The sequence below is a fragment of the Heliconius melpomene genome, chromosome 21 (genome assembly GCF_056956725.1).
Source record: "Heliconius melpomene rosina isolate 202511_hmr_F chromosome 21, ASM5695672v1, whole genome shotgun sequence".
In the NCBI taxonomy this organism is placed as follows: domain Eukaryota; kingdom Metazoa; phylum Arthropoda; class Insecta; order Lepidoptera; family Nymphalidae; genus Heliconius; species Heliconius melpomene.
The window spans coordinates 14,813,139-14,838,561 of NC_140409.1; the positions used below are offsets into that span (position 1 = coordinate 14,813,139).

The 25,423-nt window shown below is 36.3% G+C and overlaps 1 protein-coding gene across 9 annotated transcripts in view; it reads right to left on the bottom strand.

Moving 5' to 3' along the window:
• The window catches only part of MESK2 (misexpression suppressor of KSR 2), a 43,224-nt gene extending 19,472 nt beyond the window's left edge, over window positions 1–23,752 (bottom strand). For 3 of the 9 annotated variants that reach the window (XR_014879221.1, XM_085205578.1, XM_085205582.1), the window contains exons 1-5: window positions 21,284–21,677; window positions 20,892–21,063; window positions 20,596–20,673; window positions 12,882–13,075; window positions 4,424–4,541 (exon numbers count right to left, since the gene is read on the bottom strand). Coding sequence is in view for 8 of the 9 variants with exons in the window: in XM_085205578.1 (XP_085061704.1) it covers window positions 4,424–4,541; window positions 12,882–13,075; window positions 20,596–20,673; window positions 20,892–21,058 (557 nt within the window). In the remaining variant the exon portion in view is untranslated. The other 6 variants (XM_085205579.1, XM_085205580.1, XM_085205581.1 and 3 more) reach the window with 6 other exon arrangements.
• Window positions 23,753–25,423: the final 1,671 nt, after the last annotated feature.

A 25,423-nucleotide genomic window follows, 5' to 3' on the forward strand; every position in this document is an offset into this window, starting at 1 on the left:
AAATCAATAATTTACCATTTTAGGCTGTTTCTGAACGAGCAAATTAAATTATTCATTGACATTTTGATGTCTGTCAAATGTGTTGACATTTGACTGTCAGTCAATTCTGTTTATTAAATGAATAATCATGTAGATCACGCGGGCGAAGCCGCAGGCGGGCCTTTTTTACTAAAACATAAGTGAACGCTATACAAAATTAATTACTTTACACGAAAGAAACTTACTTACTCCATGAAAACTAAAAAAAAATGGGACAAGTTTCGACAACTGCGTCGCGGTGTAAGTAAATAGCTTACTGACATTGTTTATTCAGGCCGATAGCCTCACGCACCTCCCTTAACAAAGAAGGCACAGGCAGAAATGGAGAAACAACTGTTATACTATAGATGCCCTTGAGACCTTGGCACCCTTCCCGGTTCCCTTTGCCTACTCTTCTCTATGCGGTATTATAAAATCTAAACGTTTCCCTCAATGGTTATTGAACCTTGAACTAACTGAACTGCCGCCCGGCACGAGCCCACCAGTACATAATACGTATATACATATTTTATGTATACTCTTTCTGGGTTGTCACTTAGCAACGGCGCCGTGTCAACATTTCATTTGCATCGATTGAAACTGCTCATTGCTTTTATTGTGGACTCACGCTAAAATGGATGGTGGTAAGACGTGCGGACTAGACACAATGTAGCAATGTAGCGTTTAGCTTCACCCAACAGGATGTGTTGACAACAGCAATGAATAAAAAATGAAGAAACAACAGCCTATAATTCATCAGACTTCTGACACAACGTCTGTCAAAGTTAAAAAGAAAGAAATTTAGCTATGGCAATGCTTATAAAATTACACACTCAACCGAACGTCAAAGAAGCCACGAAATGAAGCTCCTGATCAAGAGAAGGAAATAGCTGATTCATTCACATACGCACATACACCTACTCACACATACACACACACACAATATGTTATACTTGACGTGATAATTACACTTTGTTTCATCGATCAATAATTATATAAGTCTAGTTTCTTTTTTCTTTTTTGTTTTGATAATTAAGTGATTCAAATGTCTAAATGAATGTCGTTATTAAAATTGTAAAGGGGCAAAGACGCTGGTGGCTGTGACACAGTTTATACTAGTACGGCTACCAACGCACTCCTCTTCACTTAAGAGGCAATTTGTAAAAATTAAGTTGATTTGAATAAATATTTATATATTATTATTTATTTCATTGAATAAAGACATCAAAGACTCTATAAAAAAAGTTGATAATTGACTCAATCCCAAAAAGACTGAAAAGTGAAACAATAGCAAAAAGTTCGTCGCCCAAACCAGCAGCTTTCTTCGGGCCTATCAAATTCAAAAGGAAAATTAATAATAAACCATTATCCCCCGTTTCTATAGAACCTAAAATTCAAACAGAAAATGGCAAGTTTATACCATCAATGTACGCGAGTGAACTGATTAAAAAATATGAAAAAAGAAACAAATTGGCGGAAGACGTTGCAGAAGATATTTGGACCAAATTGGAAAAAGAATTAAAGGGGTATCCATATCAGCTTTTGGACCAAAAGTTTCACTGCTTTCCCCACTCCGGGGAGGAGCCTAGAAAAGGTGGCCTAAACAAAGTTCGTCTCAGTCGACTAACCGCGATCGCCCGGTCACCATCTTAATGCGGTCGAAAGAAACAAAAATATACGAAACCTATTAATATAGCTTATATGTTTTATTTTATACAAAAAAAAAACAAATACACCTGACTTACCCACTTACATAAAAAAAATATTATAAATAAATAATAGCAATAACAATAGCTTATCTCGATTTTTTCTATTATTCGTACTTAGAGGTACCCACTGGCTGTGGATAGCCAGAGCCAGATCTCCAGAGCAGTAAGAGGATTTGTTGCATTTGTGCTTCGTAAGATAAGCCAGCCTGAAAGCCTGAAATTGTTACTGAACATATTAGTCAGTGTAAAGCTATAGAGCTAGAAATTGTACAAATATTAAAATGTAGGAAGAAATTCACTTTCTATATTTAGATTTCAAAGACGAACAAGAGCAAGCTTTTACATAAAAATGAAAGTTAGACAGCTTAGAAGTATAAAAAGATGTCACTCTTGCAGCTTTATCTATTGTAAGAGCAATAGAACATTGTCATTTTTTAATTTGGCACAAGGCCGATTATATGATGATCTTTTGATCGGTTAATTAAAACTAGAAGATCCACGCGGCTCCGCCCGCTTTAACTATACGAATTCAATATATTTGTCAAATTATTTTCAATAAGATCGCAATGCCAAAGGTATTTATTAAATTTATTTTGATAAGGATGAATACAAAATTATGGAAAATATATTAATAATAACCAGATATATTTTAATATATTAAAATATAACAATATTTTTGGAGAACATTGTTTGCACATAATGCATCATAAAGCTTCATCTCAAGACAAGCAACTATCTCTATATGAAATTATATCACAATCGGCTCGGCAGTTTGGCCCTGATTACGTCACCAACAGAGTTAGGCCTACATCGCGACATCTCATATATTGAATGAGTCCTTAGCGGTTGTAAACGAAATGTTTACTGGAAAACTGATATCGCATCAAGGGGACAGATCTGACGCCACTGGATTTTTTTCTCTGGGGGTAACCGACGACAATTGACTAGCTCAAGAACAACATTTGCGAGGAAATGTCCGCTATCCCACGAGCGATGTGCCAGCTAGTTTTTACGAATTTGAGGTTCAGATTCGAGGAGTGTGTACGTTTGATTAGTATACATCTCAGTAATGTTTAAAAAAATAAAATTCCCATGTGTTTACTTTATTATAAACTAGCGCCCGCCCGCGGCTTCGCCTGCGTGAACTATAAGTGACGCCCATGCAAAATTTGAGATTCCTAGCATTTGCAGTAACGAAGTTTCATACAAACTTTCAACCCCAAAAACAACCCCTTAGAAATCGAATATTACAAATTCCCGTCTTAGGGAGTACCTACGTCCTATAAATAACTCCTATGCAAAATTTGAGATTCCTAGCACTTGTAGTTTCTGAGATTTCGTGATGAGTGAGTGACCTTTAGATTTTGTATATATGGATAGATAAAGATTATCTTTCCTAAGCCTTGTAGTTTTTTTCTATGACGTGCCGTCTCACTATAACAACGTCAACAGACATGTACATACTGTCACTACAGCCTAGCACTGATCATCTCGAGAGCGAGCAAATAATATACTCGTCGTAACTATGACTTTATTTACATTGAATGTGGGTGTACTCGTATTAACGCAATCGGCGGTCGGCTCTGCCGCGTATTTGTGGAAATAATTGATCTTTTCTCTTATCTCTTAGTGTGTCACGCGTGTCACGTGTGTTACGTATAGATTATTAATGGAACTAATGGTGACATGTGTGTGTAGTAAGTGTAAGCGATTGTTTTAGGTTCGATTCCCACGCATAGCTTCAACGGTCAATTATCCTGGAAACAGGTTTACAGGGTTCAGTAGCAGCAGCGCGGCTGTCTGTATGATCTATAACGCTCGTCAGCGGCACGCGACTCTCTCTGCCTACCCTTCTATACACAATATTATTATATATTTTATTAAATTTATTATTCCCCACTTTACACCCCCAACCCTTTGCTACGCTTTACGTCCTATGCCTTAAGGTTGCCTGGAAGAGATCGCTGTTTTAGCGATAAGGCCGCCTCTTGTACATTTCTTTCTGATCTTGATTCCTTTTCTTGTGTTATATTTTTGGGTGTACAATAAAGAATATATTATTATTATTATTAATATTAGGTTGGTGTTGTTTTGGTCAAGAACCCATTCCGCTCCCCTGCAGTCGTTATACAATGAGGACTTGGGCGGCTTCGCCCGCTTGAACTATACGAAGATTTATTAAATATGGTTATTAAAATATTGTCAGTGTAGAGGGTGAATTCTAATAAGCCATATAACACGTGTTCAATGAAATATTTTTCAGAGTCTAAATTTCAAATCTTATAAATCTTAAAATCTTTTTCCATACAAATTTTCAACCCTTATTTTATCCCCTTATGAGTCGAATATTGCAAATTTCAGTGTTAGCAGGCACCTACGTCCTGTAAGTAACTCCTATGCGAAATTTCTGATTCCTAACACTTGTAGTTTCTCAGATTTCATGATGAGTGAGTGACGATTTTATATATGAAATAGGGGGTGGTTGCTCGGTGAATGTCTGTTCATGTTGACATGAGACACGAGGGTGTATTTTATACATATTATAATGTTTATGTATAGTTAGAGACGGGGTAAGATTTCAAACCAGATGGTGGCGCACATAAATAGACACAGCATGAGAGGCAACTAACCGCAGGTACGGCGTGTGGTGTAGGAAGTAGTACCTACCACAAAGGAGAGTCTACTCGTCTACTCACTCGTCGGGGAGGGTGGGGGCTCCTTCTTCTTGGCCGGGCGCGTTCACGTGGTACACGCAGAAGTTCTCGAGCAGGGCGCGCATGTCCACGTAGTTGAAGAACGGCTGGAAGCTGGTATCTGTGGAATATTAAATATTATTAGTTGTACCGAATTTTTCTACACAATTGCTTAGATTTAAGTTTAAGTTTGTAGGATAAATTTATAAAATAAATAAATATAATAGCCTATTCGAATATTGTACAGTTGTATGGATGCCTCACTACGCTACCCATGCTGTTGGTGTGCCTAAATAAATAAATAAATAGTGACGCAACAGTTTTCTCACTTTTGAACGTATACCAATCGAGTTAAAGGGACGCTGTATAGGATTGAACCCTTGCTTATAGAGTCGGCAGTTACATATTTGTTTATTATGACACTGTTTTATACTATAGCCTATTCAGGGACCCGAAGGTTACTTTCGGTCATTAGCTGCAATACGCTGAGAGCACTGTACTGTAGCAAGTTATGAAACGCTTTCAGATTTTCTTTTCTGACTGCGCGACGCAAAGAAATCATTCGCCATATTGTCAAAATGAAAAAACAAAACCGAACTACGTCAACTTGAATGTACGGGGATATCCCTGCAACATATAAGCCGATACGGTATACGATACATATTTAGCACGAACGTCGCGTCGTAAGAAAGCAGAGATATTGTATGGATTATATGGGACTCTGTGCTCCTCATCGACCGCCACTGGCCGCGAGACACAGGGAGAACAGTCGCGGAGTCAAGGGTGCCCCTCCACTGCCTAGTAAAACAATTATGTAAAGAATTTCAATACATACTGATAATATCTATAGCAATTAACTGTGGAGGTAATACCATATATAAAAGCATATAGCGGGCTTGGCCTCTGCGATCAAATGTCTATAATCTAGATAGTTGTGTCCAATCTGTCTGACCGCAGTACAGGCGTGAGCTGGGTTACTGTACAAGGAAACGATTACCGCCATAAAATCTATCGGTTCCTGGATCCAATATAAAAACCCATTTTCAATTAGAACTATTCCTCATCCCCAGTTCTGATGACGTTTTTTTAAATATTTTTTAAGTGCCCCTCTGTCCATTTCAGTCAAAAATACTAAATGTACAGACCTAATATTTTTACTGTTTTATTATATAAGAGATTAGTCACATACAAAATATGACGACGTCAATTTTTGGTATAAAAAATTGGTTAATTAGATGCTGTAAACTTTAGATAGGCAGAGAGAACCTAATATTGAGACATTCGGTTCCTCACGCACTGCACAATTTACAGGATCTTCCGGAAAAAAACTATCTCTTTGCCTACTTTTGAAAAATATAAGTGACTTGCGTGAATGAGTGAGCTATTCATTTACATAAGCAACTATCTCGTCACATATGTTACGAGACGCTTTGTTTGTTGGGTACAACTGCTTGAAGCCAGGAAGCCAGGTCCCCCCAAACGTATATATCTATATATATAAAAGGACTTGTCCTCACTGACTGAGGTAAGACGCACGCACAGCCGTAACCGCTGTGCGTGGAAATGTGAGATTTGTTTGCTTTTATAATCTGGACATCCACTAAGAAGGGATTTTGAAAAATTTTAACCCTAAAGGGGTGAAATAGGGGTTGAAAGTTTGTATGGAAAAAAAATTAAATCGGCACCGATTTTTATAAAATTTGAAATTTAGATTTTTAAAAATATTTAATTGAATACGTGTTTCATCGTTTTCTAGAATTCTCCCCCTAAGGGTGCAAATAAGGGGTTGAAAGTTTGTATGGAAAAAGTCTTAAATTGCCACCGATTTTTATAAAATTTGATATTTAGACTCTTAACAATATTTCATTGAACACATGTTTCGTGGTTTATTCGAATTCACCCCTAAATACGCAAGCGAAGCTGCGCGCGTCCGCTATATATATATATATATATATATGTACACCGGTCGTGGCGTAGCGGCACAAGGCTTATAATAATAGAAAGACATCATTAAGTCTTAAAAACGCTTCCATTTTTATCGCTCTATTAAACCACGATACCTAGGGAGCATCGATCAACATTGCATGTACCTACTATATACCTATTATATTTATTTTTTTTATGGAAAAAGGTCAAGGCAAACGAGCGTTCGGGTCACCTGATGGCGATCACCGCCCTCCACGGTGTTTTGAAGGTACCCATATCGTACCGACCACAGTTCGGTGGTGATCGTGATGGTGTAAACCGCACAGTAGTGGAGTGCCACGTATCCAGGGTTACCTATTGTAGTGTGGTGTATACGCTAACATATTACTATCTGGGTGAAATACATGTTAGCCCAAGCAAGGCCCAGCGCCGTGACAGCTGACTGGAGGACCAGCACGGAAAGTGTCATAATAGTAGATCAGATATGTTTACTCTGTATCTGCGGGATATAGAGTAAAGTGTTTTCTCTCCCTGAATTCCGCAAACAGTTCGTTCTCCGACTCCATCTGAAATCGAGCCATTGCTTGTTGATGAATGGCAGAAGTCTACGATGCACTTTGAAGACAAAGACCAGAGCCATAGGGGTTCGTAGTTACTTGAAAACAAGTATTTTTTTAATGAGATGATATGAGAAATTATAAGTAGTTTATCTAAATTGGCCAAATCGTACAATAAACAATGTATCCTATATCTTATAAAACAAAGTCGCTTTTCGTGTCTGTCTGTTGTTTCTAACTCTTCTTCTCCTAAACCACCCAATACATTTTGATGCGGTTTTCACCATTAGGTCGAGTATTTTTCGTAGAAGGTTTATATATAGTTTATTATTTGTACATTCTTATGTAAATTAACATAAATACGATATATATGTATAAAGTGCTACCCGTTGAGACACTTTCGCGCATGCGCTGCTTTAATGGTAAGTACTACATGAAAAAAATGTACTGGAGTATTGTTCCTCTTAATAAGATGTACAAAAAAGTCCGCGACGGCATATTCGTGTCTTTTAAGAATAACGTGTAGTGATCATTTTTCTGTCTAAAAATAATAATTTCAATATATTTTTTATTGTGAGTCATATTTTTCCATAATGGTATTAATCCTTATTAATTTTCTACTTACTACTTACTTTATTAATTTTCTACGTTAAACGAAGATAAAATTTGCTTTTTACAATATTTCGAATTTGCGAATAGTTTTACAGAAAAACACATTTAATTGTTGACACTTCCCGCCGTTGACACATCAGCTGTATGTTACTCAAGTTTCACTTATCCCTTACTAGTATATCTCACTGCATATCCCACCCTTACTAGCATTACTCAGCATATAAATAAGTACATTAGTTACGTTGGCCATTTAATATAGATCAAAACTGTCTTTTACTGTTTTTCATTTTAATAAGTACTTTAGAAGTTGTTACAATATCAAAAAATCCTTGCTGCGAAACGGCTCGCCACTCGCCATGCGACCGCCGCGTCCGCCTGCCTTACACGCATCGGTGGTTTAGTGGTAGAATGCTCGCCTGCCACGCGGGCGGCCCGGGTTCGCCGGCCCGCCGCCGCATATTCCCGGCCGATGCATTCTATTTAATTTTCCTCACAGGCAGCCACGTAATGCTTGCTTTTACAGGACAGAATACCCTCTTCAGCATTAACCACAAGCTCGAAAAACAACCCGCCTGCCTCTATAGCAACGAAGATTTAGAAGCGTTTGCACGTATTGGATAATTGGAGTTGAATGTATTATTTCAGCGCGATATATTTGGTTTCATATTTTTTGTAGTAGTTATTAGTAGGTAGGTTTTTGTTTATAATTTCTTCCCTTTAAAAATAGTCATTTAACTATCTAAAAATAGTCATTTAAATATATTTTAATAAGTACTTGAAAAGATTAATAGCACAGATTTAAAAATACGATACCTACTAAAAAATCCTTGCTGTGTAAAACAATTGGAAAATCCTTATACCCTGAGATCCGGCCGTTGAATCCTGCATAAACGAGTTTTCTTAATTAAACCTATATTAATGAATAATACATGATTAGTAGAACAGATTACACCTGGGTTGCCTGGAAGAATCCTGCCGCAATCATCTTTAATTACATTTTTTCGTAACTCGTTTTTGGAGAAAATTGCACCCATACGTTTTTTATATGAATCGCACATCATTTGAAAGATAATCGCATAAGGAATTGGAAAATTAAGGGTTGTCAGCTCTCAGTCTGCCGCAAGTCTAGGGTTGCCTGGTTTAAACATATCACTAAATGTTAATAATTTGAACTCATGTGTTTTTTTAATGAATTATATATCAAATTAAAGCTTATTTTTTTCTGAACACTATAAAACAGGGTTGCCTGGAAAATTCCTGCCGCAAACAGGGGTTGCCAGCGTTTGAAATATTTTATTCCGGTTCCGTTTGACTATGAGAATAGACGATGAAATGCGCGGTCTGCCTTATGTTTTAAAGTAAAATATTATATAATAGAAGGTCAATCTTAAAATCAATGTTTATTCTAATTGTTCACCTGTTAAATGATGATTTTAACCATATTAAGTACACGCAAAAAACTATTTAAAGATGAAATCATTCTTATTTTTCAAGTAAAATAATAATCCATAATATTGAGTCTTCGCAAAATATATTTTATAAATAATAATATTTAGTTAAATAACCCTTTTAAAACAACTAAATTATCTAATTAAGTAAATGTTTACAAATATCGATCTACTATAAGGTATTAATTACAACATGTTTCCTTAATATAATGAGAGGTGACAATTTTTGCGGATATTTTTATTATTAATTAAGAAAATATGGAAAATTACATTTCAATAAACAATCTCTCTCTCTCTCTTCGCCCTCCGCTTGTTTGATTTGACAACGCCGTCCGTATCCGTAGAAAGAACTATGGCGCCCATATTTTTGGTACGAATATTTACGTTTTTGCAAAGTAAATGAAAACTATTCAACTAATAAAAATTATTAAAAAATATAGATAAAAAATTGTCGCTAGCAAGAACTTGTCCGTCTATGCTGATAGTTTTTAAGGCATTTAGGTCTGAAAGAATTGTTCTTATAATTATAATAAAGCGTAATCACTCACTCAGTCTATTATATACTACGAAAATGCGGGTTGCATTAGGGTTTAATTAATTTTCACATTATCTTAAGTGCTGTGCAAACATACATTATATGGATAATCCAGTAGTAAAAGCGGGCGAAGCCGCAAGAGGGTCGCTAGTATTATTATAAGTATTAGTAGTCGACTCAGAAATGCCACTTTGGTCAACGTTGTAGTCGGTTCGCCCGCGCCATGCAAATATTAAACTCGCACCGTGGACAATGTGGTGGGGCCTAACAAGCAATGTCAGGGTATGCTGGCCATATCTCACGTTATATGGAGAGTAGGCCTCCTATTATTACTTATGTATTACCTCATATTTTCAAAACCGCTGTACGGTATCGTTAGTGAGAATCAAACCTACAGCCTGTCGAGTTTACATTCACTCGCTGATAACAAACATATTAATATAGATCTATACTTCTATACTAATATAATAAAGCGAAAGAGTTTGTTTGTTTGAACGCTAAGATCTCTGGATCTACTGGATCGATTTACTTTGTTTTTGTTTTGTATGAAAGCTGCATTCTTCAGAAGTGCTATAGGCTATATAATATTACATTACACATATGTACTAATAAATTAAAATACTTTCTAATTTGACATGCAATTTATTCTGCCATGTTAATAACAACCGTCGTTGCTAAGCACCGGTTTGCAAAGTTTCTTTGTAGTTTTAAGAAAACGTCACCCAAAATGAATTTATATTTTGATATTCATCCTTATAAAAATAAATATATTATATAATATTTAATAAATATTCTTATAGTTCAAGCAGGCGTAGCCGCGTCCGGGTCCACTAGTAATATATATATGTATACGTATATATAATATATATTTTTAGGGTTTTTAGTATCTTTTATGGTTCTGAGTATACGTGTATATAATAAAATTCCGCAGTGTATTCTTAGTTTGCCACTACCAAAATTTAAAATATCTGTAAAAAATATTCTAACAAGTAAAGCTTATTACACTGTTCAAGAATATTTAGAGGATAAACATGTATGGAATTAATGTCTATTGAATGTCAGGCAGGATAGCTGCCAGCTAATGTAATAGTAAAATATACCATTGACTTTGAAAAGAGCAACTGTTGAGTTTCTTGCCGGCTCTTCTCAGCAGAACTGCCTTCCGAACCGGTGGTAGCTTTTTGTTGACATGTACATTCGACGATTCAAAAGTGCTTTTATAGTTTATTTGAATAAAGAATATTTTGAATTTGAAATTTGAATTTTGTTTATTTGTTCTTATATTTGATTAATTTTATTTGAATCTTAAACTTGCTGATTAATTTGTTTTTATTTTATTAATTTATTTAATTTTTAATTGATTGTACCATTAATTTAATTTTAATAATTATTTATTATTAGTGTCTTTTACCTTAAATTATGAATATTATTAATTGTTTTTTTCGTACTTGTGTGACAAAATAGAATAAGTGAATAATTTATTAATGCATATATGAATCTGTTTTTTATCTTAATAATGTATAACTTGTGTGTAGCACGTGTAATTTATTATTTTTTGTGTTGTGTTTATTTTTAAGTTGTTATTTGTTGTTATCGTTAAATTTATTTTTGCATGTGGAGCCCACCAGTAAATAATTGAGCAATTAGAAATAATTTACTTTGTTTTTTCTTTAATGGCATGTAATAATTGTATCAATTGTTGGTGGGCCTTATAAATAAATAAATATAAAATGGAAAATTGCAATTCTTTATTAGTTCTGTCTGTAGTCAAGTAAATAAGTCTTTAATTTATAAATATATTTATATTTAGGCCATGGTACTCGCTATGGTACTGGGTATTTATAGAAGTGCTTGTTAAATGAAACTTAACTTTAAACTACTACACGAAGGTATCAGACCAAGAAATATATCGACAAGTTAGCTGAAGTGGATAAGTGGCAACTTATCTAACATCTCCAACCTTTTGAAGCTGAAGTACAAATTCTTACTTGTGAAGTGTCGTTTCTGGAGCATTTATGAAACTTTCAGAAATAATGTACTAGATATCTAAATGTACGAGATATATACTACTTTTTTATAAATGTATAAAAATTTGAACGTAGCAGGAATTGAACCAGCGTCTCTTAGAAACTTCAACGTTCAAGCGCTCTAAAGCGAGAGGACGTGTGATGACACCCACAATGCTCGTTACTGTACGTGGGTACTGGTTGCTAACCGACTAATATTGATTGGGGAACAAGTACGTCACAATGTAGCTTCATTTACCCTCAGAATGCAACAATACTACAACCTTTCTACAATATCGAAATTACTAAGCCTGTTTGTTTTACTTGGTGGTCCTACTTCAAAATTATAAAATGTTTGTGAAATTATTTCTTACTTTTAAGTTCGTTGTTAGAAGTCGGTTTGTCTTTAAAAAAATATTTATTTTACGATTTTAAGTGATGAGTAGATCTTAAAAGGATGCTTGTTAAATGAGTGATGGTGGTTGTCCGTTGTAAAATTTTACTTAATTAGGTGTTATTTTTGTGCAAACTAGCATTTTGGTATCACAAGAATATATACATAATAAATATTCGGGCGAATTAGAAACCTCTCCCTTTTTTGAAGTCGGTTGAAAATGAAAACATCCTCTTTTTTGAGGTTGGTTGAAAAGAAATGCAACGATGAGGAATCTCACAGCTAACATCAATTTTAACAATATTTTTACTGGTAACTGTTACAGTATAATTAAATTTTTACCAAAAAAACAAGCTTTCTCACTTTCGACCGGATTCCATAATCAGAACCTAACTAAACTTTCACCAAACTATCCGTGAAGTGTATTCTTTCAAATAAAAAAAGAATCATGGGAATCGGTTGGCGTGACATTAAGTTATTTGTCCATTTGTCGCAAACATACCGAATGCAAATTGTTTTGCAATTGGGATTTTCTCATAGATACCAGTCTTCAGAAATGGACAAAAATATTCAAATAAAAAAAATATCAAAATCGGTTCATCCAATCAAAAGTTATGAGGTACCTAACAAACAAAAAAAATACAGTCGAAGTGATACCTACCTCCTTTTCTTACAAAATGCGATACTTCTATAAAAGTTTAAAAGATTATGAAATGCGACGATAGATGCTATGTGCTTCACAATTTTATATTGTTTTCCACGTTGATACAACAAACTCTTCATTTCATCTGAATTATCTCTACTTTAAACAATCAAGACAAATATAATATAGCATTAAGCGATTAGCATCACAAAACGTATGAAAAAAGCACATTTCCATGGCAATTCTAAATTTTACCTATCTGTTACTGAGTGACTGACTGACAGAGCACAGGTCGCACCGGTCTATTGTTCATGCACTATGAAGGTAACTAACTACTTACAGTTCAATCCCATATCATGGTAGGTGATGATGGCAGGCTTGGCGCGGTCGCCCTGGATGGCCACCATGACGTCCCCGCGGTCCGTGTGGACCCTCACTTCCTGGCAGGCGGTGTCGCTGAACCGGCGAGCGTTTGGGAACTGGAGCTGGATGTTCTTCAGCTCGATGTCGTCCATGCTATCGATCGGCAGCAAGCTGTTGGGGATATTGGCGTTTCAGTCAGAGGAAGGTAGCTGAATTGACTAACATCGACTAAATAGTTATTAAATAGTTATTAGTAGTTATTAAATAGTTATTTATAGTTAATAATTCAAATTATCAATAAATGTATATAATGTAAAAAGTAAAGATTGAAAATAATATTTCGAAGCTATACAATATTGTAATTTCAGTAAATTTATTTGTATAATATTGTCAGGTCAGGTCTGTACTTGGAAGATATTTAAAAAAAGCATTATTGGGAACCTTTATTAACCTAATAGAACCGAAAACAACGATTTTTAAAATTTGGCTGTGCATTTGTTATCGCTAATCTCAGAATCGGCTTAACAGATTTAGATGCGGTTTTCACTGGATTCATTGGATTCTGGCAAGCTTGCGAAAACATATAGGGTTTACTTTATTACAATCGGTTCATAAATAAAAAAGTTATATCAATTTATAGTACTTAATTCGACAAAGACTTAAATTACTTGATGAGGCCATCGTGGCGCAGTGGCACAAGTTGGTGAATTTAAACACAACAGTTGTGGGCTACTCAACACGCAATGCTTCCAGTATTCGGCGGAAAGAGGGGAACAGAGTGTCCTAAAACTAGTTTCCCTTTGCGTAACCCTGCTATGTGCGGGTAACAAGGCAATGCGTGGCTTTGAGTTGAGAGAATTAAATATGAAACACAAATTAATTTCCAAAACACTTAAATTATGATTTCTTTAATGCGTTATGCAAACTAAGATAATTAATCAATTTTAGGGTTTTGTACCTCAGAAGGAAAAAAGCGGAACCCCTATAGGGTCACTTTTTTGTCCGCCTGTGAAGAACATTATACTTGTGATATCAGATATTCAGGATTACAGGTTTTTGCAGCACAGAAATTAAGCTTCTAATACAACGCTATCAAACGATATGAGCATTTATACATATTTTTTGCTTCATTTATAGTACTTCCCGTAGACTTAAGTTAATTTTATTTCCCAATCACAATCCTGAAATTGGTGCAGACTCCTCTGTTGAGGAGTCCGACTCGCGCTTGGACGGTTTTTTCTTAAATACACTTAAATAAACATTCGTATGTTGCAAGTGGGCGTACGTATAGCCGCACGGGGTCTATCCAATAAGTAAATTATTAAAGTAGACAAATACATATATCGTTGAAGCTGAAGTGGTGAAGAGTTACAGAGAGTGTTAGATGTAATGACCATAGAGGTTATATAAAGACGACTCTAATTACTGGCTGGCACTTTTTAAGGCTGTCAACGGCGAGTCAAGGCTGTCAATTGTTAGATAATTCCATTTAGTTGTTTAATAATAATCTATATATCTATTGTTGACGACATACCGAATGCACCATCCGCGTTCGTCTGTAATGAGACTGTATATCCCGCGTAAGTGTGGAGGTCGTGGCTTTTTGAATGTCAAGAACCTCTATAACCACGAGGTATGCAGTGTTAGAGAATATTTTCTCAAGATTGACGTGGATATGCACAAGGATGTGGTAACAGTTGACAAAGGCCTTACTCCTCTTTCCTTGGGCAAAGAGAACTGGCGTCGGCCTGTAGTATTTACTACTTCTGATCGCATGGCTATATGGAAGAGCAAGGAGCTGCATGGTAGATTCCATAGAGCCTTAGTGGGCCAGGACGTGGATACTGCTTCATCATTATCTTGGTTACAGTTTGGGGATCTTTTCGGAGAAACTGAAGGTTTTGTCTTTGCAATTATGGACGAAGTTATCAAGACACGGAACTACCAGAGACATATTATGAAAGATTATCGACATCTGCCGGGCGTGTCATCGACCTGGGGAGTCCCTCAGACATATTGTCTCTGGTTGTTCTCATCTTGCTAATGGTGAGTATTTGCATATACACAATCAAGTAGCCAAGATAATACACCAGCAACTTGCTCTTCAATATGGCCTTGTAGAATTGGAGGTGCCTTACTACAGGTACAATCCCATGTCAGTTCTTGAAAATAGGTTTGCTTTGCTCTACTGGGATCGGTCTATTATTACTGACAGGTATATTGTTGCCAATAGACCTGATATAGTACTAGTAGACCGAGTGGCGCGCCGCGCAGTGATTGTTGACGTTACTATCCCACATGATGAAAATCTCGTGAAGGCCGAAAAAGAATCTAAATATTTGGACCTAGCCCATGAGATTACCGCCATGTGGGATGTCAATGCGACTATCATTGTGCCGATAGTGGTTTCGGTTAACGGTTTAATAGCGAAAAGCCTCGACCAACACCTTAAGAGGCTATCGCTTAGCTGTTGGATCAAGAACCGGATACAGAAGGCAGTATTACTTGAGACGGCACGTATTGTGCGGAGGTTCCTCTCTCTGGAGCCCTAGCCACCGATGGCTTGGACCCTTGTCCCGCCCTCGGAAGAGTGGTTTTTTCTATATTTTTAAATGTATCTTTTTTTAATAATAATTTATATTTAAAAATGTAAAATTGATTCGCTAATTTAATAAAAGTATCTATATATATATAAAAGGACTTGTCCTCACTGACTGAGGTAAGACGCGCACAGCCGTAACCTCTGTGCGTAGAAACGTGAAATTTGGACCAAAGTTTACTTTCGTAATCTGGACATCCTCTAAGAAGGGATTTTGAAAAACGACCTAAGGGTGCAAATAAGGGGTTGAAAGTTTGTATAGGTTTTTTTTTTAAATCGTCACGAATTTTAATAAAATTTGAAATTTAGACTCTTAAAAATATTTCATTGAACACAGGTTTCATGGGTTATTAGAATTCACCCTTAAATACGCTAGCGAAGCTGCGCGCGTCCGCTATACTATATATATATATATATATATATATATATATATATATATATTGTTAGAAACTATTGGAAATATTAAATAAAGTGGGAAAGGTAATGAATTAAAACAAGGCTTCAAATAATTATTTAACAACCAAAGGGAATTATCTAGCAGTCTAATAACAATATCTGGTTCTAAAGAATCCATCGGGCAGAGTGACGTTAGCGATCCTTTTCTTTCAGTCGCCGTTGACAGCCCATAAAAGTGCCAGCCAGTAATTAGAGTTGTTCTTATATAACCTCTATGGTCATTATTTCTAATTATTTCTAACACGGCCTCTCCTGACATGGCAGCGTCCCGATGCCGTCCTCCGTTTCATTAGAAGGACCAACTTTGTCAGTATTAGTAGACCTCACATTATCAGTTTCGTTCTGACCTGTGATATGAAATGGAATTAGTTATTTCAATAAGTAACGAAACTAGTTGTCAGTTTATATCTGAAATCTGACCTTGAACATGTATCTTTGAACTTTCATATTAAACAATGACACAAGAATGAAAATCAAATACGCGTGGTAGGATTTACTTCAGATCTCTTTTCACGCAATCGGATACTAGATGCATTCTAGATACAAAATGAATTACAACGGTCTCTTGCGAGTCAATCCGACACCTACAAAGTAACCATTAACTCAGAAATAAAACAGACATAGTAGGATTTTGTGTCGGATCCTGTTCCCGCGCAACCGAATACTAAATGCATTAGAATTTACACCAATCTCTTGTGAGTCAATCTGACACCTACAGAGGTATACAGTAACTCAAAAAATGCAACACAAAATAATCTGTAGACTTTGGCGTCAGATCTCTTCTCACCCATGTGAGTCACTCTGACACTGCAGAAGTAAGACCGGACTTACTGGGTCTCTAGTCAACCTGGGCCCCACTGACGCAACCACATGCCTCCTTACTAACCTTTAGTTACTAACCTTTAGTTACTAATTAAAAATTACATGAGCACCATGTACAACAAAAACATGGTGAGTACACAAATAGTTTGATACATAGTCAAGAACAAATAGATACTAAATAGGAAAACTATCAATCAAAGAGAACAGCACATGTATCTGGTGCTCACTTTCCTCGCCATAATACCAGCCATGCATGTCATACCATGTACCTGGCAGCGGCTATTATTTTATTTTGACTCGGCCTAACCTGACCACGAGGAAAAGAATGTCTAATCTTTTCAGTTATTTGGTAAAGCACGTAAACTTAATCGATTTCGTCTCACTACGTGTCGACGTCATGAATATTGGGGTAAAATCGGAAACATAATATTGGTTAGATCTCACCGTGAAAGAGTTCACACTTCAAGCAACTGCTCAGCTATATTGCTCGACTGGTGCTTGTAGACCCACGGATAACGGCAACTCTGGTAACTGCGTTGGCGTTGTTTTTAGGTTGATGTCGATGGTGCAGGGGCACATTGTGCCGCACCCAGCACCAACGCGAAGTCTGACTTCGCGGCTTTATCTCGCGAAGTGTACTAGTAGGGGAGGGAGTTCGCGTACGGGTGTCTCCCTCTAGTTTTGCAACGTCAACTATCAGAAGACATTGCTATGTAACTCTACCCGATTACCCAAAAATATTGGAAAGATCAGGAATGGGATGGCTTAGTAACTAAGGCTTCTATCCCACTTCTGATGTTAGAAACTATTGGAAATATTAAATAAAGTGGGAAAGGTAATGAATTAAAACAAGACTTCAAATAATTATTTAACAACCAAAGGGAATTATCTAGCAGTCTAATAACAATATCTGGTTCTAAAGAATCCATCGGGCAGAGTGACGTTAGCGATCCTTTTCTTTCAGTCGCCGTTGACAGCCCATAAAAGTGCCAGCCAGTAATTAGAGTTGTTCCTATATAACCTCTATGGTCATTATTTCTAATTATTTCTAACAATATATATATTATTAGTAACTGTAAAGGCCCATGCGTCATATTTTTTTGGTAAATACTTATTTGTATAGTTCAAGTGGGCCAAGCCGCCCGGGGGTCCTGGCACCTGGAGCTTACGTTGCCTACATCTAATGACTGTTAAGTTTATAATGAAATACCATTTACCAAAACATGATTTTATTGCATGACATGATTTCAACACACTACATACTAGAGTGTGTGAGTGAGTACGCCCCACACTATATGTGAAGGTAGATGTCACACCGTGAGTGAATCGACCGCTTTCTCTGGCCCTGCGCCAGGACCAGGCCGGGACATTGGTGTTTAATGCTGTGCACCAACTAATTACATTTATATCCCGACATAAAATTTTTTGATAGAAAAACTTTCAACACTTCCACAAGCATTCGGTAACTTATCATACCAACAGCCAATGAAATCTTTCTTTACACCACAAATTGTTAAACTAGTGGAACTCACTTAAAAAATGTTTAATATAAGAAAATTAAAAGTAAAGAATAATTTTAACCTGTTATGGATATAGGTTAAACATCCATTACGTCGCTTTAATACTTGAAGAGTAGGACTCTAAAGGAGCGTAAGTGTGATGACCTCATTCCTGACACGGATTGCGCTTTTACCGTGTTCTACACATTAAGACTAAACCCATGGCCGTGCCCGTCGGCTACCAGTGAGTGCGACATGCGCGTGGGCTAGGCGTGAATTACGTTCTGGACGTAACAGTAATAGCGGTTAGTCAAGGTCGTCGCATAACATCTGAACCAAGTTTGCGTCGTAAATGCAGGCACCTTGAAATGCCTTAATGAAAACATTTCTCACAAACTCGTCTAGATATTCAACTAAAAAGATATGAATATACAAACTAGTTTATGCACGTTTATTATATCTTGTAAAAAAAGAACTTAGTTTTTACTTGAAAATTAGTGTCTTTTTGATATAGTACACTCATTTAAATAATATATACATTACTAGCGGCCCGCTCGCGGTTTTACCCGCGTGAACTATGTTATTATTAATTTCTGTCTCAATGACTACGTCCTAGTGACGTTTAAGCAAAATTTGAGACTCCTAGCATTTATAGTAACGAAGTTTCATACAAACTTTCGACCCCAAAAACAACCCCTTAGAAGTCGAATATTGCAAATTCCCGTCTTAGCGAACACCTACGTCCTATAAGTAACTCCTATGCAAAATTTCAGATTCCTAGCACTTGTAGTTTCTGAGATTTCGTGATGAGTGAGTGACTTTCGATTTTATATATATAGTTTTATACTTAGATTACAATGCAAATAAAATCGATCATATCCAAAAGATTTCTATAAAATGTTTTTAACAATAAAAAAATTAAAAGTCAGCTTCTCGCTGTATCCCGCACACAGCAGGGTAGGCAGAGGGAACCTAATGTAAAGACACTCCGTTCTCCACTTTCTGTCGAATTTTGGAGGCATTGCGTGTTGAGTGGCAGAACTCAACGCCGCGCTTTGCCTCGACACAGAAATGGAAATATAAGCGAAAATAAATATTTCATTTCCTCTATACTAATGGGGCTCGAACCCACAACCGTCGCGTTACAGCCACACCCTCGTGCCGCTGCGCCACGACGCCCTCAAAATTAAAAGTAATTACAAAAAATCTAGAATACTGAAATTAATATGAACAATTCATACTATCCCAGCAATTTTAGAGGTATCTCAAAATAGTACAATACCCACAAGAAGGAAAGAAAGAGGGCGTCATGAGCTGGAGCAATGAGACGGGCGGACGATGGCGATCTCAGAGCATTGTGAAGGGCGAAACTAGGCTAAAGCAAAGAACAAGATAAACTGAAAGGATATCCTCCTCGAACTCTATTCTAAATTCCATTTATTTATTTTCAATATGTGCAAGTGCGATGTAGAGTGCCCGTCTGAGGACCACACAAGAGCCGAACTTCACGAGAAGGGGATACAATCAAGTTAACGAGGCGGCGGAGGAGGTTAAGCACGGCGTTGAGTTCGGCCACTCATCGTGCAATATCTGCCGATAGCCGCCACCATAACACCTTTATAAATAACCTCAGTTCTGTTGATTAAGTAGACATGTTAGTCACGTGTGCATGTCACATCATTGTACAGTTGCTAGATTTTATCAGAAAATTACTTTGAAATGATCATTTACAAAACACCGTTAATGATTGCTTAGACGTGTTCCCTTGTCCGAATTGTTGACCAACACGCATTCTAATTAAAGAAGATTCGTGTATAAATATTATCTACAATTCAAATTTATTTCAATCATAAAAACCATTAAATGTTTGCTAAAATACATGTGTGTGTGTATGTGTGTGTGTGTGTGTGTGTGTTTGTGCCATATCAATAGTGCAAGTGCACAACTCGTTATATTATATGTCATTATAATAAGTGGAACCAAGATGGCTGGAAGACTGTCCACATCTAGAAATACCCAATGCGCAATTATTTTAACATAAGTTAAGAGTTTTTAAGCCGAATTTATGGGAATATGGCCACTCTTTGGCCAATTTATGAAATAATGCCGTGCCCATAAATATAAATAAAAAAATCAATAAACAAAGTTTTAAATATAAAAAAAATATTTTAAGAAATGTGTGAAAACTAATTCACCACATTCACAGTTGCAGAAACATAAACTAAATAAGTTTATTAAAAACATACTACATACTATAATGTAGAGCAAATATTTCTATAACTACCATTCCCAAATAAACTTTCAAAATAACTTACCTCAGCAGAGCGGTTTCTTCAGAGTTAGCAGTTGGCATTTTTGCTAGGCTCTGATCTGCCTCCTCTAAACTCCTCTCTCTGAAATAGCGCATTGAGATATACAAAATGCATACTAGTAACTAAACATCCAAGCCTCATTTACATTGCAATATCTCTATACTACACTTATATAATAGTTAGTTTGTTATTCATGCTAGGTATGCATGCGGCAGTTAGAGAGTGCAAGCTCCCCATGATACATGGTGAAGTATAAGAATAAAAATTATAAATAACATATGTAACAGTGCAGTACTCACTCTGTCAAGGTGGTGGGCACATGGTTGAAAATTGGTTTAAGGCAACATTTAACCTTCGTTCTGAAGCAGGCTACTCTCTGGACACTCCTTTCATTTGATAATGTAAAACTTTCAAAGCCCTGCTCGAGGGGCGGGCAAGACCCACCTTTCAGCCATTCTTGCTCCATTCTAACTTAATATGGCATTAAAAACAAAAATAAATTAAATAAACATAAGAAAGTTAGTGCACTTTGTTAGAAAAAATCAAAATGAACAAAACGTTAGAACGACAAAGTTTAAATTGAATGTCCAACAAAAATAAGTTAGTTACGTGAACAACGTGCTGGACGTGCGGGTTAAAAAGCCAGTTTTAATTAATTTAAAAGTTAAATGATATAGTTAAGACGACTTACAGTTAGTTTGGTGAATGCTAGCAAGTAGTTTTAGCAGTAGTGGCTAGCGCCGGTCGTCGCCGTTTGCTGGAGCACTGAGACAATACACTACCGACGACGAGTGACGACTGAGGAGTGCCCCTGCCGCCCTGCCGGCCTGCCGGCCTGCCGCCGTACGTAGTACGCATGCGCGTACAAACACGTCAATTATTCTATTTAAACCCGGGAAGTGGATTTTAACCGCAAATAAACGAGGCGAGTCTATGAAAACTTTACATTTTCATACTATACTAAATATTCTAATCAAATGAAATGAACATTTTTCAATGCGTATGGAACTAGAACTGCTAAGTAACATACATACATAATATATTTAGTATTTAATAAATAAAACGCTGAAAACTTATGATATTTTGGTACTCACTTTCAAAATGGTTTGTTATTATTGAAAATGAAGTAACACTAGTGATCTAGTGTTGCCATCACAAACGCTTTGTAAGGTATTTGTCATTTATTATTTCATAAATATTAAATGTACGATATTTGTTATGGATATATTATGTTGTTAAAAGTAGAATGATGTTCAAAACTCATTAGACTTGTTTTAGAACAACAACAACAACATAGCATAACTTCACGCTTTGTCCCTAGCGGGGTAGTCAGAGAGAACGGAGCTACGGTCGCCAAACGCTGCGGTCTCTGCATACCTCTTTCACCTCGTCTACTGTCATCATCTTCTTCATACATGCCCTCCGGGGAATCCTCATGCTTTTAACGTAACAAGGGAGTAATAATAATATATTAAAATACAAACAATAATATATTAAATTATATTTATATTCTTTCAATAAAAAGACTTATTTTTACCACTAGCGCCATCCAGTGTAATTTTTGGTCTAACTAACGTTACAGTCATATACAAAATGTTTCGTGGATGCTCCACTATGAACAAAAAAATTTAAGATAAAAAATGTAGATGACGCTTATAATAAACTAGCGGGCCCGTGCGGCTACTCCTGCTTGAAATATACATATGTTTATTTAAAATAAATAAACGACGTTAAACGTTCGAGTAACTTGATATGGAATAAGAAGACGCTGAGCCGTCAGGCTTTCAGGCTCAGGTTTTACATACGACGGTTTTATTTCTTTCGATAAAAACACAACATTTAGGAATGCCAGTTGAAAAGCCAATGCAAAATCAAAGTAGTTTTTATCCACAGCAGACCAGAGAGTGCTGTTTGTTTGTTTGTATAATAAAATAGAAATGGCTTGAGCTCTTTATTGTGATCATTTGTGTTACCAGTATTATTAAAATGTCTTATGATACTTAAAATTTTTATTATTTAGTAAATATATTTTAATTTACTATTTGGCTGAAACTGACCACCTAACTGAACTCTACAAAGAAGAGGCTTGAACAAAATACTAATTTTGTCAAATCCTGAAAATATCGAAAATACCGGGAGCCCGGGCTTTTTCTGAAGTCGATATTGAAAATCCCAGTTTTGCTCGAATGGTCCTAGTTAAAACATAGATTATATATAGCCCTACAAATGTCTATCTATCATTGAGAACTTGTGGCTGCTTGAGGCTTGCTGCGCGGCTTGTCGTACGAGCAAATATTGTATGATGATGACTAATATGCATGAGTGCGCAAGCGCGTAATACAACTCCGCTCATGTACTTATTGCTGACCACTTTAAATGTACTAGTTTTTAATATAAATAAATAAATAATAATAAAAAAGTTCAAGAATACTATAGCATACTCGTGGTGCATAGAAATATATTCCAAAGCAGGAATATAAGATATGAAATAACAAATAAAAATTTGTTTATAAATTTGTTCACAAGTGAAACCCCGATGTGGCAGTGGCGCAGCGGAGCAGCGTGTGTCCGAGCTGTCTCTCACTTCTTCACATTTTGCCCTTTACTTTATTGTAAGTTCTTACTCTGGTTCACACTTTATAAGAGTAGGTCCACGGGAGCACCTACCGTATATTTTATACAAAGGTATCAAAAACCATGAATGTACCTACTCGTACTCGTGTAAATGTTCGTTTCTGAGCCCCAAGGTAATAAACAAATTGAAATATTCAATATTTAATATTAACTTTTGAGGTAATAAACCCTAAAAAACGTCGATAAAAATTACTTGCATTTTTTATTAGTTGGCAGAGTATTTAACGCCATTTACCTTAAATATACAATATACCATGAATATATAAACACAGCCATTTTATTACACGAACAACCAGTTATCGAGACACCTAATCAATTATTAATCTTTTAATAAAATGAAATGTAAGCTTTAACAGTAATAACTTACCATTTGACAGGTGTACTGCAATAAGGTAGTGAAGGTTCACTATCGGCAGAGAGCACCGGCATCGGCACCTCGTCGTAGACAAACCCTGGGTTGTCCATGTCTGTATGTCTGCATTCACTCCTACAATGTACTGGCGCATGCGGTACTGCGTCCGAACTAAATGGTATTGATACGCTGATAGAATCATCGTCGATTCAGCATTAGCGGAGTGGAAAAATGTGTGTAGTTGTGTGCGTACACTGACACCTCAGCAACTGCCAAAATGGTTGCCGAGGTCACTCCTCACTTAAAGAAATTAAATATTTATTTAAATGTATCTTTCCATTTCTTCGCTCTGGTGTCGAGGCAAGGCGCGGCGTTGAGTTCCGCCACTCCACACACAATGCTTCCAAAACTCGGCGGAAAATGAGGAACGGAGTGTCTCAACACTAGGTTCCCTCTGCCTACCGTGGGTATGTGCGATTTCATTGATTATAAGGGATTTTAAAAAAAAATGTACTTTCTTTATACAGGGTGGAATTGTCAGCACCACTTTAAATGAAACCACAGTTTTAACTACTCTATAAAAGCTTAATATCATTCAGAAAAAAAATAATTCCCAAAAATGAAAAAGTTATTTTTTCAAACAAAATAAATAATAAAATTATCGTTTTAAAATAAAACGCCATTTGTAAAGTATAACATAGGCACGCACACACTTACCTGTCAAAGCGGCAACGACGCATACGTATACGTATGTGTGCGTCACATGAAATACAGGTATGGATAAAAATCGTAAAATGAAAAAAAATTCTACGTCCAAACTCTTGAGGTAACTTGATTATATTTTTTAATTCTGGGTTTGAAATATTTTACCCTATATGCAGTTTCAGTAAAAGAAGCGCTGCCTCTTCCACCCTGTATACCTACAGATTAAAAACTGTCTAAAAGAAAAATACCAGAAATATTTCATTGGCTATTCAGTCGTCTACATTAGACTACATCAGCTATGAACAGGATATTTGCATAGTGTTGTCGTCTAGATTATTTGAAATAAATAAAATATTTACTTTTCCCTGGATTGTTGAGGCAACGTTCCTGTTATTACTACAAAGTGCTTTTGTCAGCACCATTTTAAATAAACCACAGTTTTAAGTACTCTACAAAAGCCTAATACAACTAAATATATTTTTTCCCATAAATAAAAAAGTTTTTTTTTTCAAACAAAATAAATAATAAAATTATCGTTGTAAAATAAAACGCCATTTGTCAAGTACGACGACAGATATATACGATACAGAAGATAGACAGACAAAGCATAGCCGAAATAGGGAAGCACGAAGAGAGGTTTCCTGAAATTAAAACGGGAACGGGAAAAAGTAAGATTTCACCTTTCATAGTCCACGCAAACAAAGCCACGGACTGTGACTCGTATAATAGTAACAATTTTATAGTTTTAGAGTATAGTACGGTGCATCGCACAATCTCTCTAAGATTATCGAAAAGCGTTAAAACCAAACGTTACGTTACATACACACTGTGCAGTGTGCGTCCAGCCTTACACTGCTTACTAAGTCACTGACTACACGGTTAATTAAAAATGATTTATACCACATGATATACCTACCTACCTAGGTAGTCGTAAGTGCGCTTGTAGTAGCGCGTAGTGTACATACCTACCTACTCAGTAGTAGAAGACCAACTTACGTAACTCTTTTTTCATTAAATACGATAGAAGAGATTCGGTCCCTAGTTCATCTGTTGCTACTACGTCGTATACCGCCGTATACCGCGTATGCCGCATTGTACGATTCAATAGGCCAAGGTCCGACACTCATTTGTATGTAGGTA